Source organism: Ooceraea biroi, chromosome 2 (assembly GCF_003672135.1).
Source record: "Ooceraea biroi isolate clonal line C1 chromosome 2, Obir_v5.4, whole genome shotgun sequence".
Taxonomy (NCBI): domain Eukaryota; kingdom Metazoa; phylum Arthropoda; class Insecta; order Hymenoptera; family Formicidae; genus Ooceraea; species Ooceraea biroi.
Genome location: NC_039507.1, coordinates 9,018,367 through 9,034,542, shown reverse-complemented (window position 1 = coordinate 9,034,542; position 16,176 = coordinate 9,018,367). Strand labels below are relative to the sequence as shown.

The window sequence follows — 16,176 nt, the reverse complement described above, 5'->3', positions numbered from 1 at the left end:
GGCAAGAGTGATTAAATCCAGTATGGTATTGCATGCGCCCTACCTCCAGTCCAAAAAGGTTTACGTAAACAATCATGCGATGATTCTATGTGCCTGTATCATCATTGTTTGACAATCGAATGAAACATGAGCGATAGTATTACTATATAATAATATAGCTTACTCTCTTTAAGGTAATGTCTATAATAATTCAGGAATTACCATCTATCTATCTCTTATCATCTGTTCGCTATTTCGAACGAGTACGAATAAATGACCAGACCAATATGCCAGTGGTAGATTAAGTTTAATCCTCTGGCGTATATAGAGAGTACTATACACTTTCTGAAAAATTAAAACGCAAGACGTGTGCATGGCGCTAGTCCTAACATGTAATATACTACGTAGGTACATAATACCGTTAAAACCGATTAAATGAATTTTTCAATTATTTTTTCTGACATTTCACGTTCCTTTTTAACATTATTTTTAATTAATTTTAATATACTTTATTATAAAACAGTTCTAAAAGCAATATATTTAATATTCAAGAAGAAGAGAACGTGATTGGCAGCATTTCAGTAAAATCGCTCATTTGTACATGTAAAAAGGCTTGAAAGAGGAATAAATGCTAAATTTGAGTTATTTCTACATTACTCTGATGTAAAGTGCACGGATAAATTTGCAACGATGCGCTTATGGCGTGCAAACGCATTATACGAAAGAAGCGTAATTACGAAGAAGATGCTACCAATCTAGTCACGTTTAAACAATACAGGAACGGCGTGCATTCTATGCACTGGCGCGACCGCCGGAGGGGCGTTAAATGGCATTTCCTCGTTCCACTGCCCTCGGAGAATTTGCATCAGGGCGAGGCAGGAGAGTTGCTGCGTCAGTACACGCTTACGTAAGTGCTGCGTTATCTGCGATCGCCCTATATCGGCGTATCTCGCGCTAAATGCCACCTCGCCGTGATAGATAAAACAAACGCCGTTCCTTAAGCGCGAATTTCCACCTTCGCGTGCCGTTTCTCGCGAGCCAGTCCGATTTAGGGGTGCGCGCGTGACGGCACGCGGGGAGAAACGGCGCCAGATCGCACCGGGGCGCGGGGCCAGACTGAGAAAAAATGTCGTCACCTTCGGTCGATACCAGTCGACTGCGAGCCAGGTCGACCTTGTTGCCCACAAGAATGACCGCCCTCGCGGATACGTGATCGCTCCGCCACAGGGATTGCAGGACCTCCTCGGCGACGCGCACCGACGTCCGATCGGTCGTGGAGTAGACGACGCAGTACGCGTGCGGCTCGTACGTCGAGATGCAATTTTCCGGCTGCAAACATCAATCATGAAGACACGGGCACATTAATCAATAACGATAACGGGCTCAGCTGGTCTCTATCGCTGATTTACGGAGATTGTTAATTGGTAAATGGTCGTATGGTAAAAAGGAAACCTCGTTGCATCGATATCGATAATCTTCGTGTCACATGCTCGGAGGAATTAATTACGCTTAATCGAAATGACATTTACATTCGCATTATATACGCGTCTTGCAGAGAGAAAGAGAGAGAGCTAGAGAGAAGAAATAATTTCATAATATTTTAACATAAGATATCGACAATTTCTGGTCGCGTTAGTCCTGAAATATATCAGGGACACCGGCACAATGTCACGTAGAAAAAGAAGTCTATTTCCTCGAAATTTCAAATATGCGACGATTTTCCCCGGGGTCGCGAACATTAATCATGACGGATATATTAACGCTAATGATCATAATGGAACCTGGCAGGTTCTCTATTTCCAATTTATGCAAGCTATAACATATTTGTACTTGTTACGCGTAAAACGATTATTTCAAATCAGCTTTAGATCATTTCCATAGACATTGATTAATATTGACATTTATGTTTTGATTAAATTGTACGTATTTTTTTTCAATTAAGAAGACAATCTCGTAATATCCCGTTTTCCTCCCATTTCTCGCAGTTTCCGATATTTGTTGATCATTATAAAACACGTGTGAGAGATATTAACTGGAAATCTCCGTTCCTTCGAACATACATTTCGAACATACTTGATCAAATCATATTATGAAAATGTAATAAAAATTGTACTTATTGTATTTTACATTAATTTTACTATTCTACAAATAACTGAACAAATATTTTTTTATTTCCTTTTAACTCACAACGAAGACCAGGTTTTCTTTAGGTAGACGCGTTACAAAGAAGCGTGCCTTTTGTATGAATATTATAAAAGAAAACTTATATAGAATGAGATATTATAACAGCAAGCTTGAAAAGAGTTTGCTATTGTGCTGTAGGAATAACTCCTACAAAAGAGCTGTCTATAGCGTTTATTATTGCGCATTTATATTATAACATGTTTACAATCACCGACACTGACATGCGTGAAAGCGTGGAACAAGAAAATTGGACATAACTGAGAAACACAAGGACAAAACTGAGCAACACAAAACTTTGCTTTATGTTACAATCGATCTCCGAATATTTTTTACGAAGCTTCTTCGTATTGCGTAATGCCAGCAGATCGAAGAAGAAAAATGTTCTGACTTTTGCAGATTACATAAATGCGCGGAGATACCAATTGAAATTGCTAGACCGGAAATGGTTAAAGGGAAGAGACTAAAAAAGGGAGAGTTCGTTAGCTATTGCGTGGATGGACTTAGTAAGTCGATACCTGACTCGACAGGTTGGACTCTCGCAATCGATACGTAAATGACATTATATCCTCGTTGCCTTTTATTTATTTATGCGATTTATTGCGTATTATTCTGGTACCGAAAATGTTATTTCTCGCGCTTTACAATTTTTCTTAGTAGAGACTGTCGTTATAAATGACTAACATTTAATTGGGGTACCGGGAATCCATTTGGAGACGAGGATTAGTTCACATTTTATCCTCAAGCGTGTTTATTGATGCATGAGTCGCGTCGTTTTAATTAACCGGATCGTGAGTGTGTATCGTGACGCGATGAGTCCCATAAGTGAGATCGAAAGATTCAAAGAGTGTTTGTCACGTGTTTAAAAAAGCTCTTTTCGTTTCAAAGTGCAATCGCATTTCGCCAGTCATCAATGTTTTTCGCGTGACGTACTAGTTCGCGATCGTAGAACGTGTAATTGCGATTGCAGCGATGCATTATCGCAACGCCCACTCACGATTTATCCGTAGGCAATAAATACAATAGTAATGCTCGGAAAATATTTTTTACAATACCTTCCGTGATTAGCGTCCGTAACAAAGTATAGAAATGGAGTGTTGAAATGATATAAAATGAGGGAAAAAGGGAGAAACAGAGGTAGAAAAGTCAACTTAAAATCACGGGACATAAATCATTTTTCCGTAGAGTTTCCATTGAAAGCCGAGAATGATACTTCGGACTAAGTTGGAGTGACAATCCAGGCTGACTAAACTTGGCGCAGTGATCTGTCAATTCTGTCATATATGTAGGTTTCCGTCTAAATGTCTATTTGACGTGTACAAAGATAGCAGACCGGTGTAACGCCTATCCAAGCCATTTCTCACAAAAAAAGTAATATTCCCTCAAAATAATTATTTCATAAATATCTATCTCTTTGTAAATAAATCTCACAAATATTTATTTACAAATCTGATGGTAATATATGGGAGCACCGAAAACATCCCCGATATTTTGATCGAATACAAAAGTCGAATAGAGATAAGCCTTCGGATTTTAAATATTCTGTTAACAGAAATAGAAGTCCGGATCGTCCGGCTAAGGGGGGATTAACCGGACGTTAGCGTTAAACGACGTTAGCGCATCCGGCCGTTAAAGGTTAAGACTAGCGGCGGGAGCGGCTGCTGCCGCGATTTTGCGAACGATTATACGAAAGAATTACCTTGAACCGTATCAAAGGCGCGGCGCGCCTCGTGATATCGAATATATCCACCGGGATCGACCGCTTAACGGTCGAACGCGCGGTATGGCTCGATGCTCGTCAATGACTCGGAGCACGCCTGGCTGAACGAACGAAGGCACCAAGAGAACGAAGAACGCTTCGTTACTCCCTCAGGTACTTTTTCTTGCCCCTGTAAGCCTCTCTCTCTCTCTCTCTCTCTCTCTCGAGGGAGAGCGCTTATGGTTAGCTCATCACGCGATAACTCATATTCGGGTCGGTTACACACAGAAACGCCGCAAATCGAACCTTCACGCCGCGTTTGGATGCCAGATAGATCGCCGTTCTGGATAACGTCGTTCTAAATGGCGGATCTGTTCTTCCTTGCGCGGCGACGCCGTGTGACACGGCTGTGAAAAATAACGGCCACCATGACACCGGGTTAAGAGGAGAGACGTCGCGGTTGCTTTTCTTTTTCTCTCAATCTCAAAGTCGCGAACGACGCGACTCTACGGCTTCAACCCCGTCGCGGATCCTCGCCTTTAAGAGAGATCTCCGCACGGGATGTAGTCTTGGCTTTCTTTAATTACGTGTCTAGGGGTTTAAAGTTATAAATAAGCGAGGGCTGTATCGACGCGTACGCGGAAAATCAATGATTCCGAGTTGGTCGGTCTCGTTTCCATCGCGGGCTCCCACGCGTGCGACGACGAGCGCGATTACAACGGTGTGCACCGGGGCAATTACGCGCGAAAGGAAACCACCGCTCCCGGACACGTTAAAATGTGTTTACGCTGATTAAGTGAAATATGCGAAGGCGCCCAGCTCTGGAACCACGGGTCTGAGACCACATAAGGTCGAGCATCGGTATTTACGCGCGACTTTGCCCGTAAACCCCGTTAAAATTTGCACGTAAATGCGAAATGAATACGAGGTTACTCTGTAAACTCTCGCCTTTTCGTTCCCCCTTTTTGCGCCCTCCCATCTCTCTTCCTCCCTCTCATTCTTGCTTCTTTGAATTTACAGACGATGTTGCCGCAGCGAAAATCTGATTGCGCGCGAGCTTCTTCTGCAACTTCTCAATTTCCCTCTGCACCTCTTAGCGTGAAATATTAATTCGTGAATGTTACGGGATGAAGGGTGAATCTTCAAGTATGCATTTATACGGGGTAACCCGTAACACCAAACTATTCGTTACTCTCATAAACGCAGATTATTTATGCAAAATCTCGTTTAATAAAAGATTTTATTGACCGCCACGACTCTCTGTAATTTTCCAGATCCTTCAAATTATGTTTTGATTATCAATTATAACGTTGTTGCAATTAAGCTTAGTTAGAGTTTAGTTAAGATTATGCCAATTTGGAAAATTTAAGATTAGCTCTTCTCTTCTTTCCCTCTCTCGTTATCTCTTCTTCTCTTTCTCTCTCTCTCTCTCTTTCTCTCTCTTTTCTCCTCCTCTCTCGTTTTAACATCTATGCACATATACTGCACGCAACATAATATTATTTCGGTGCATTGTCGAGATATGATTGCGCGTTTAATAGTGCCTATAGCTAATATTGAATGTATACTTAACATGATGAATAATGGATGCATATTATAAACCGTGAACCGGCGCTAACTGCTGATAAATTACAGTTTATACACGCGATATTATTTCAACAGTACATCCATTCTTAAGTAATCTATCTTCATGGTTATGCTGTTATGGCTTTGTTTGTGCATCGCATCAAATAACAACGATGGAATATTCGGTTGAAGTTTTAATGACAATTATATAGACCGCAGTGTAACTATCGCCACTTCGCTTATACAGGGTGTCCCGGGTTTTAACCGACAAACTGCGGGAGCATATTCTACTAGTGGAAATAAGAAAAAATTCTTATATCGAGTTTGCTTAGAAATGCTTTATTACAAAGTTATAAACCAATATTGAAAAGAAATATCAGATAAGTAACAACGGAACATAGTGTAGAATTTGGAAGGTCGAAGATGTTTATGTTACGTGTATTCACATGTATTCATGTTCACTATGTTGAAACGATTCAGTATGATTGTTACTTTCACGACAGTAGCTGTTAGATTTCAATCGTCGTGTCAACTAGCAATTACTATCAGAATGCCAAAAGTGTTTTCAAATGAGGAATACACCGATATTCATTTCGTGTACGGATTCTGCGACGAAAATGCACGAGCTGCCGTACGAGAGTATCAACGTAGATTTCCTAACAGGAGAGTACCAGATAGATTTAAAGCAACGAATTACTAATTCAGTTACTGAGATGCAACAAAATTTTCAGGAATGTCGTACCGTAACAAATTCTGTACTACGTCGATGTCTAGCTTGTATCGATGTGCAAGGACAACATTTTGAAATTCGTCACTAAATCATTGCGTAGATAATTTTTATTTTTGTGAAAAAATCCGTTGTTACTTATCTGATATTTCTTTTCAATATTGGTTTATAACTTTGTAATAAAGCATTTCTAAGCAAACTCGATATAAGAATTTTTTCTTATTTCCACTAGTAGAATATGCTCCCGCAGTTTGTCGGTTAAAACCCGGGACACCCTGTAGATCAATACGAGGTTTTAATCTTTTCTTTAACATATGGACACCAGGATGGCTTTTTACTTCTTCTAATTGTAATATTAAGCAATTACGCTCTAAATGAAGATATTGTTAAAAAACAAGATTTTGCACGCAATGACTCTTAAAATCGTAAAATTGTCTATTTTATCTCTATAACTCAAACAGTCGAAACTCTTTCATTCCCGATTGCTTATCTCGCAAGGGCTATCGATTGCTCGTCGCTTTTATCGAGGTAAACGTTATCTGAGATTGATTGAAGGAGAGCGTATTGATGAGAGATGACTGAATAGATCTAGGACACGGCGTAGATGTAACGTTGAAACGTGAATTCATCGAAATTATGTCGGCTCCCTTTGCGATAACATCAAACGCGTTCGTAGATATGTATAGTTTTAAAGAATTTTGCGATATAAGACAAAGGAAACATTTTAATTTCACAAGGATGCATTTTCCTATCATCAAAATTGAAGACACCTTCAATCTTAACAGCGATATTTTCTCCGACGTAAATTCCAATCACGACGAGCTCGGCCGCGTAATATAAATACGCGTTAACGTAACCATCTAATGCAATCCCGGGACCGCCGATGGAAAACCGAAGGAAGTATCACGGGAACGTTCAGAAGGCCTCGCGGCGTGGCGTGTTAGCGAGCAGCCTTGACTTTCCGCAACACCGAGAATAACGACGGAGCCGCGCAAGCCGTACCCGGGACCGACGTGGCCTCCGTCACCGGAATAATTCGCGGACGAATGCGGAAGAGTTTCTGGAAACCCGGTGTTTCGCGAATCTCCCTGGTGCCATCGCGGAGCGACCGATATCCTCTCAGCCGCGTGGCACGCAGCCGCGCGAATGTTGCGGGCCGCAAACGTGCGTTTTAATTAACGGGCAAATTCGATCGAAATTGTCTGGCGAAGCGTGATGCCGGCTCTATATCTTCCTCGTTCCCGGCAGCCGGCTTCCAGCTCACCCTGCAGATCCCTCTGTGCACGGGGGTGTACATGTATCGGCAACGGGGGTTCACATCTATGCGGCGCGCGCGAGTATCGTCGCGCCAGCGCGTCAGCTCGCCCACCGTGGAAAATGGATTTTAATTTAATTCCCGCGCGGTACAAAAGCGCACACACACACACACACACACGACGTGGCCCTCCTGTCCCCTGGATCTACCGCCCCCCTTTCGGCCTGCCCGTTGCCCATCCTCCTTCTAGTTTCCCACCCCGCGGGGGTTAACTCGATTACATCGTCCCCGTCGTCGTGAGAGCACTTCGCTTCGTAGGTTCAAGGCGCGGTCTCGCGTTTGTTCGATGAAAATGAGAAGAGCTCTCCGGCCGGCTAGCTGCGGAGAGAAGCTTACGGCAAAAATTATTAATCAGAGGGCACGGGAAATTAGCGGCATACCGTTAAGTGCGCACCCACCGATCAATTGACTATAAAAAATTCTGCTCCGTAAATTCCGTTGGTCACATTAGGCCGGCACTTTCATCATTTTGTTCATTTTGTTTCATCGCTCCGTTCTTGCCGAGCTATCGCCGAAGTGTACTTTACGCTCGTTGCGCCACGTGTAAAAAAGCGCCATAGAAATTTGCCTCTTCTTTCTTTTTATGTATTTTCTCTTTACATTCTTTTTATGTAACGCTCATCGTTGTTACTCAATATTAATTTCAATGTTTCGTGGCTCTTATTCCGCGAATGGTGGCTAATTTCGCGCCTTTCCACTGATAATGAAATTGCGATAACCCATTCTGACATAAAAGTATCTCATAGAAATTAACTCACCGTTATCTCGGCGCACGAATGATCGATAAAAGTCAATTCCGATTCCTCGCCGGCCAACAGCACGCTGACAGTCTTCTCTCCGGATTCATCGTCTGTAATGAGCCAGTGATACAGATAAATTTTGGTCAGGCATGCCGCAATTAAATTGCGGCACGACAACACAGGTGATCGCCAATAAAACGACACTTGGGAAACACATCGAATGATCAGTCGAGTAAAATGGAATAATTCAGTAATTGGTAGATAAAAGCGAAAGACCGAACTATTATGCGTGAACGACGTAGAAACGAAGGAATCGCCACGGATAGAGTCTCTCCGGATACCTCCCCGAAACGCCCTTCATTCTCGATTCACTCCTCGAATCTGAGATATGCGGGCGCTCGTAAAGTGCTCGTAAACTGCAAATCGGGTCAAATTTCTCGTTGGTCTCGGGAACGGGTTTGGTTATACGATAAGATCGGGTAATTCTGCGAGCGGATATCCGAGCGTTAGCGTCAGATCGTGCGGCGTAACTTTAATTACTCCGATACGAACTGAAGATCCGTCTTGGAAGAGTAAAGATTCGCGCGGGAATGCGATTTATTTCGTGCTGACAAACTCGTCGCGCGACCAGAGATCCGTGAATAATCCAGAATCATGGGGTTTCGGTACGCAAACATACAGACTCGATTTTCAGCTGGCGCGTATCGAGCAACGGGTATCCGGATGCGCGCCGGATTTTTCCGCGCTTATTCAAGCAGAACAATCGCATCGCGTATACCGGCGAGAGCAGCCCGCCTGTCAACGTTCCGGTTCGCTACGGCGCGATCTGGTTGACGATTCTTCGGGGGTCGCACGCCGCGGCCGTGTCATCGATCGATGACGCGGTAACGTGGCTCTAACGTGGACGGACGGACAAGTGACTATGGATTTTACGGCCCTGGCCGTAATCGACTTACCGATCGAAGTGTCGTAGGCGTGCAGGTACTCGGAAGTCATGAATTGAGACACCAACGAGCTCTTGCCGACCGCGGGGGCACCCAGCATGAGAACACGATACGGCGCCGGACCCTGGGACGCGCTGCTCTCCCTCGAACTCGCCAACGAGCCCGCCGCCGAGTTCCTCGCCGATCCTGGATACGAGGCGGTCAGGTGCTCCGTACTGCGTCGAATAGAAGAGAGACTAGGCGCGTGTCGAGATTAGCAAGTACCTACACCGTCGATCTATATCGGGGTGGACACATTATTCCTCGGGAAAGGGGTCGCCGACGGTTTCCGGAGAGCGTGACCTCGATTTCTTAAGTGGCGGTTGTAAAATTGTTATTTGGGTATTTGTTATCCGGAGTCAGTAATGAATTGGGGTGAACTGCTCAACTTTCGGCCGTGTTTGGGGGAGAGATTGACGAACACGAATTCGTTGCAATATCGTTGATTTTTACGACGAAAGTATCGTAAATTCGTTCTCTCGGTAGCAAAGATAAATTGGAATTCGCGGTATATTTTTCCGCTGCAATTTACAACGCACGCTCTTTGTCCCATCAAGTTTAAAATGGAATGGAGGTACGGTGCATATTAAGTCGCAAAGTAAAATAATATGGGAGACACGGTTTCCGCCCGACTGCGTAACATGCCTGGACAAGCTAGTCTTTCATAAAGAAACGCTTATGGACACAATGAGGAACCATGAGTGCCTCTGGAAGCTACTTAGTTTTATGCGGAACAGGCAATCCGGATCTTTCGCGATAAAGAGAACAAAGCGACGCGTTCTCGGGAACGAAAACCTGAGAAATTGTATCTCATGCATCTGTCTCGTCAAGACAATTTTCTCTTCTGAGACACAAAGTAGTACTCAAAAAAGAAAAACAGAAAACATTTATTTCAAGTTTCCAACTCCATTCTGGGAAACGCTGCGTGCTACCCGGTGTCGGTCGTATCTAGCGTAACGAGACGCAACCTTCTCGCGATATACGGCAAACTTTCTCTGTAATATCCTAAATAAGTGATAGACGTCTCTAAACGCCACGCCTCGCTACAACGTCTCGCAAGATACACGTCAAACTTGGGAGAACGCGTGGATGCGGGACGATTTGATCTCGGTGGAAATTTTCTCGGTCGCGCTCGTCGTTCTCCTTGCGCGCGGCAACTTCTGAATTTGCAACGTCAAATATATCCCGAGCAGGCCGTAAGCCGTAAATTAAGATCTCGTTGAACTCCGCTCGGAATTAACTGAGAAATAGCGCTCTAGCACGATCCGAATGTTAAATTTACCGAAGGCTTTTACCCCTAATATCAAACGAGCTCATATAATTACGGATCAGTTTAAATTTTCCTGGAGGAAAGGTCAACACCGATTTTGTCAAAGAGCACACTCCGATGCTTTTGTCACGGCGCGCGCTTCAATAGAAACTTCGCGGAATATCCCGCGTATATTGTGTACAGTATGGAAAATGCTTTTCACGCGATATACATACACTTCTCGTTCACACGCATCGATATCAAACTCAATGGAAATTCGCATCTGGAAAGGGAAAAAGACTCGTAACAGGCAAACTCGCTCGTGTGTGAATATGCAACGTTCGAGCGACACAATCCGAGTAATAAGAAGATCCTGTTGCGAGCTCGCAACAAAGCTGGTAGCTATCGCTACCGCGTTTCGTTAGCTCGTTTAATTCGATATATTATGCTAAACGCCGCGATATATTTTATTACCGATTGCATTGCATGTGCCACCGTTTTGAGGGAGATGGCAACTGAATTACGCAGTTTACGCCAGTGGTTTTACGCGTGCATTTAGCGGATACCGCGCGTAATCACGTTGGATAACGAAATCATCTTGATTTTATTGCCTTCGGCAGTTTGTGTTAGATAAATTGACAGTATTTCTATGCTAGACACAAACATCATGTTAACACTTCTGCATCACGCGAGGGATTTTTACGCTTTCCTTATTAAAAAAAAAACTTAATGTGCGAAATTAAATTCTTCTTAAAAAGATCCGATTTCGTACCGAGCGTCACACAGTCAGCGCGTCGCATAAAGCTGGATAAAGTATCGTAAAATACTTCAAGTACGAGAGGTGAACTGCGATATACTTCGAGAAGAATATCTTAGATGGAAATACAAGATACCGTTGGGAAATATCAAATAGAAATTTGTTTCGGAGATCGTGACACGAGACGGCACGGTAATCTAAAATGCTCGCGTCAACTGCACGTATAATATCGTATTCGTGCTACATCCACATCCAGCCTCGGTGCATAATAATCCGTTTACGATGCTCGTGGATCGCGCTCTAAGGTCCAACGCGCGTGTCTACGTCACTTCAACGCCACACGTAAACTCACGCGTTCGATCTAGAACGACCATCCAAATCGATGGCTGCGACGAGAGAGTGGCCGGAGATATTCTACGGTGCGTTCCTTCCGAGAGCGAAGCGGACGCAGTGGCACAATCGGGAATATCACCGACCGACCCAGTAGAGCGATAAGTACGACTGACGATACATCAAGTCGCGATATTGCTGCATCCGTAGCTCCGTGCTACCACTCCGTACAACAACACAAACGCAATCTCGTCAATTTCTCAATAAAATTCTGCAGCGCTGGGTGAATATAAAGGAGACAGACTCGTGACGATGAAAAATTTTCTTGTTTTCCGAAGCGGCAATAAGGGATTTAAAACTGATAGACGCCCGTGAGAATCACCGTTCTTATTGGCGCTCCTGATACGACTAAATTCTTCTCGAGAAGTCTCGGCTTCTGCATCTTGCTCGAAAAATGTGATTCCGATTCTGCGCCACTTAAATATTGGATTTCTAATATTTCATGCAACCTCAGGATCTGCACATTTACGATATATTTCCATACTTGGTGATCTATGTAACAAGGATACCTCTGTCGAGTTACATCACCTCGTTCATCTCGTACCGAGACTATTTTTGACTCACCTCGAGTTGCTGGACGCCACGCTGTTGTTGGAGCGCGATCTGCGGCTCTTGAGAGAGTCGCCCCGGTTCACCACTCCTTTGCCCGTGATGCTGAAGTGACGTAGTCTGTAATATTCCTCCTCCACACCAGTGTTGGGCATACTCGCCACTCGTGATCTTTGCTGCGGAAGACACAGGTAATTCGGCCGACCGGAGGAACGGCTGCCGGGGGCTTTCACTGACTGCGACCGGCTGTGATGGGGACTTCCATATCTATGACAGCGGGTTACCCGATCATTACCACCCGGTGATGGCTATACGGAGTGGTCCAGAAGGAACGATCAATACTGCGGACGATACAGTTATGGAATTGATTGTATGCTTGAAAAATTCTATGATATTTGTTGAAAGAATTTCGGAATGTTGCACAGTAATTTTTTTATTACCGTCCGTGACGCAGAGATATTTTCAAATACGACTCAGCTCGGTTCCGAATACTACTCGGAATTGAATGCACGTGTTCATAGCAGCTTTTTTTTGCTTGATGCTCTTTCAACGTATGGATTTTCCTGTCTGCGTATATTCCATACAAATCGCGTAAATATTGAATATTCCCCACTGATACTTCCGAGTGGGTTCTTCCTTCTACTGCGACTGATTCGCGCTTTTATTCAACATCGAATTACTTACTAAAAAAAAATACACAGGAAACCCGACATTTACTTAATTTACAGTATTATGTGCGCGAAGCGCACGAATATCTTTTCAGCATCTAAAATATCTGCCTTCAGTGTTCTTTTTAACATCTCGTTGGCTATGTTATCAACCAAAATTTTTTATCAAAAATATCACACCGTGTGCTAAAACATCTAAAGTAAAGTCAGTATTACGTCATTAGTCGACAACGAAGCGTGTCAGTTACCAGAAAATTGCCTCTATTCAAAGAAAGGTTACCCGTGTCACAAGAAGCTTTAAATAGCCCGGATATTTTGCCGAATATCGCTCGCTCGCCATAGGCGCACCTTGGTCTTTCAGAGTCCACAATGTGTATTATCGATATCGATATCTCCCCGCGATTGCCGAAGGAACCACAGGCACCGCAGCAGCGGCGATTAATATCCGCTCACCTCATCTCGAAGTCGTGTATCTCCTGCAAGGTGAGGGTGTTGGCGACGTCCAGCAATTGCCGCATGTTCTCCTCGCGTCTCCTGGCATCGGTGTCCGGATGCAGCAGGATCGTCGCCGCCGGAGCGTCCAACGAGAGAGACGGCTGCTGCACGACGATCGTCGCCTGGGTCGATCGCTTGCCGCTGCCGCCGGCACTTCCGCCTTTCGGATATGAAAAATTCACTGTCGGTTACCCCGTTCCCTAGGCTCATTGATCTTGCGGGTCACGAACCGGCGGAGGAGAGGGAGAGTCTCAATGTCTCTCTCTTTCTCGTCCCCGTCATCGTTCTCCCGCGACCCCTCTGATTTGCGCGGTGCGAAACGCATCTCCGCGGGGTCCTTAAACCACCCTCTTCCTTGTGATCCCTCCCGCCCGTGGCGAGATCGCCGAGATCGGCTGCGTTCACGCGCGGGACGTGCACGCGTCCGACGGCACGTCCGCGATCGTCCCGACGGAACCCGCCGTCGCTCGTAAATCACGCCGTTTCCGGTGGAATTGCGATGACGTTGACGTAAGAATTGTAGTGGGGCAGGGAGTTTCGGCGTAGTTTTACCCGGCGAGCGTGCAGGCTGGGCTAAGAGTCGCTTCGAAAAGTTTCCCATGATCGTTAACCGGATGAAAAATGAGAAAGGGGTTGACGTAGCGACAATAAAAGGCGAAAACTGCGAGACTTGTTCGCCGTTTGTTTTTTTCACCCTATTTTATCATATTGTATATATATGATTCTGAAGTAATTCTTCATCTAAAGTGGATAAGATAACGGTGGGGAGATGAATGACAAACGGCGTGTACGTATGCCATGTCGATCATTGTTATTTTGATCTGTGCAGGAGTCTTGCCAATTTTAGCATCACTGTTCGCATCAAAGGAATGCCGTGGCGTGATTAGTTTCTCAGCTGCGAACAGCTGAAAATGAAGCAGTTGAAAGTGAAAACCGAGAGCGAAGCTTGTTCTGTAATTAATTTCCAGTAGTGTTTGCTTTAACAGGGAATATTAATCTAAGACCCGCGCTTGGCAAGAAAATTTAATATCGGAACTTGTAATCTATACATAGCGCAGTTGAAGCGAAAATATTTCATAATATGCAGAGCGCGTCGTAACACATGAAATTTGCTTCGGAGAAGGTATACTCGATGGATTGCTGGATGACTTGCTAAATTAAATTTAATAAATTCCATTTTTTCTTATCAAAGATATTAGAGCGGATCATTTCTGCGAGAAAATGGATTATCTTTCTCCGTAAATCAATTATTCTTAAAAGATACAAATAGAAGGGAAAATCTTATACATTTAATGTTACACTTTCTTTTTAATGGAATTTTTCTCTGAAATTTAATTACTAATTGTAAGATGTAAAATGTCTTTGAGAAAGATTGCGGATTAATAATCTAAGGAAAAGAAACTTATTATCCAATAAAACTTTCGCTAGAAGAAAAAATTGATTTTTAAGCTACTCGAGAATTCTATCCCTAAAATAGATCTTGTATGTTTTTATATGTTGATATGTAGTTACATTATATAATATAAAAAACTTAAGAGAGATTATTTTATGATTACTTTAAAGCTCAATTAATCAACAATTTACAAAAAGCTAAAAATTTAAACTTGATCAGGTTTCATACTTACTATCAGTATAATCATATCCAATGAGTATAATAATATCCAATTAAATATTTATTATGGAAAGCTTGCCCTCGCAATTGACCACGCGATTCTTCTGCACAAGCGCAAAGGTGAAAAGTGAAACTTTCCGCGCGAATTACGGTAATTACTTTTTGAATAAACGCCGAGTATTTTCGAATGAGCGAGATCCACGTGGCATTTGAAACGATGAAAATTGAAACGTGGGAAAGTTTGCTAGCAATCGCGCACGATGGATCGACGAATCCACAGGCAGATATTTGTTAGCTCATAACGCTTTAAGCGATTTTTATAAACTTCCTCCTCGGAATAAATGGAATTTGTTCATCGTTTATCTGAAATTGTAGTTTTGCCGAGCGAAGGTTTTTCGTCCGCGATAGTTCGCGATGCAGCGATTTCCAGCCCAACCTGTAGCTCGACGGGGATCTCCAAGAATTGCAACACTCTCGTTTAAACAAATGTTCCGTAATCAAGGAATTCGCGAGACACTCGCGCAATTGCAATTACCGGGATTTCCAGCCGGCGCTGCTGACGTGACGGACGGAATAATAACGCAGATTGTGGGTAGCGAGGACGGCGATCCCGCCGTAGACATCGTGGTGTGTACTAGTGAGTAAAAACAAACAGGTACATAAATGAGAAAGCAGTGATTTTTGATAGCAGGTATTCGCAAGCGGCATTCACAAGTCTTCTTTCTCGCGCTGCTAAACGGCGCGGCGTAGCCGAAGCGAGTGATCGCGTCACTGAGATCGATAACATCCGCGGGTTTAAATCGGCGTAAGTTCGGCAGGTGCTCTTGAGTTGCAAATACGTGAAAATGATAGTATAGTTTAATATTCGTTGACATTATTTGATATTCGTTGGCATTTTTACTTTATTTGGAACTTGCAATCTTGCAATCTTTAGAATTCTATTAATTTTTCAGAAAATTAAAGAGAAAAGGGAAGAGTGTCTATTACATAAATTGCTTTTAGTAGAATGAAATATAAAATGGAAATTAAAAGCGCTTGGCTGTATGTATTGTGTAAACCGTTTTACCGCTATATATACATGCCGGATATATTCTTAATTGAAGACGGGAATTAGTCTTAGGTAATTGCTCTCAGATTATAATAGAATTTTCTAAATCGACTATCTTATACATCTGTTACAATAAAATGTATGTTTTTCTCGTATCTGCAATTAAAAATCGAGCTCGATGAAATTATGCCGATTTGAATCCCTAATGAATCTACAAT

At 43.3% G+C, this 16,176-nt stretch overlaps 1 protein-coding gene across 11 annotated transcripts in view; it reads right to left on the bottom strand.

Annotated features, from left to right (window-relative positions):
- The window catches only part of LOC105276785, a 46,106-nt gene that overhangs the window by 6,283 nt on the left and 23,647 nt on the right, over positions 1-16,176 (bottom strand). For 6 of the 11 annotated variants that reach the window (XM_026967957.1, XM_026967959.1, XM_026967958.1 and 3 more), the window contains 6 exons: positions 15,446-15,544; positions 13,257-13,458; positions 12,151-12,402; positions 9,164-9,387; positions 8,226-8,317; positions 1,116-1,308 (listed from right to left, as the gene is read on the bottom strand). In XM_026967957.1, the coding sequence (XP_026823758.1) occupies positions 1,116-1,308; positions 8,226-8,317; positions 9,164-9,387; positions 12,151-12,402; positions 13,257-13,458; positions 15,446-15,544 (1,062 nt within the window). The remainder of the gene's footprint in view (positions 1-1,115; positions 1,309-8,225; positions 8,318-9,163; positions 9,388-12,150; positions 12,403-13,256; positions 13,459-15,445; positions 15,545-16,176) is intronic. The other 5 variants (XM_026967963.1, XM_026967964.1, XM_020030850.2 and 2 more) reach the window with 3 other exon arrangements.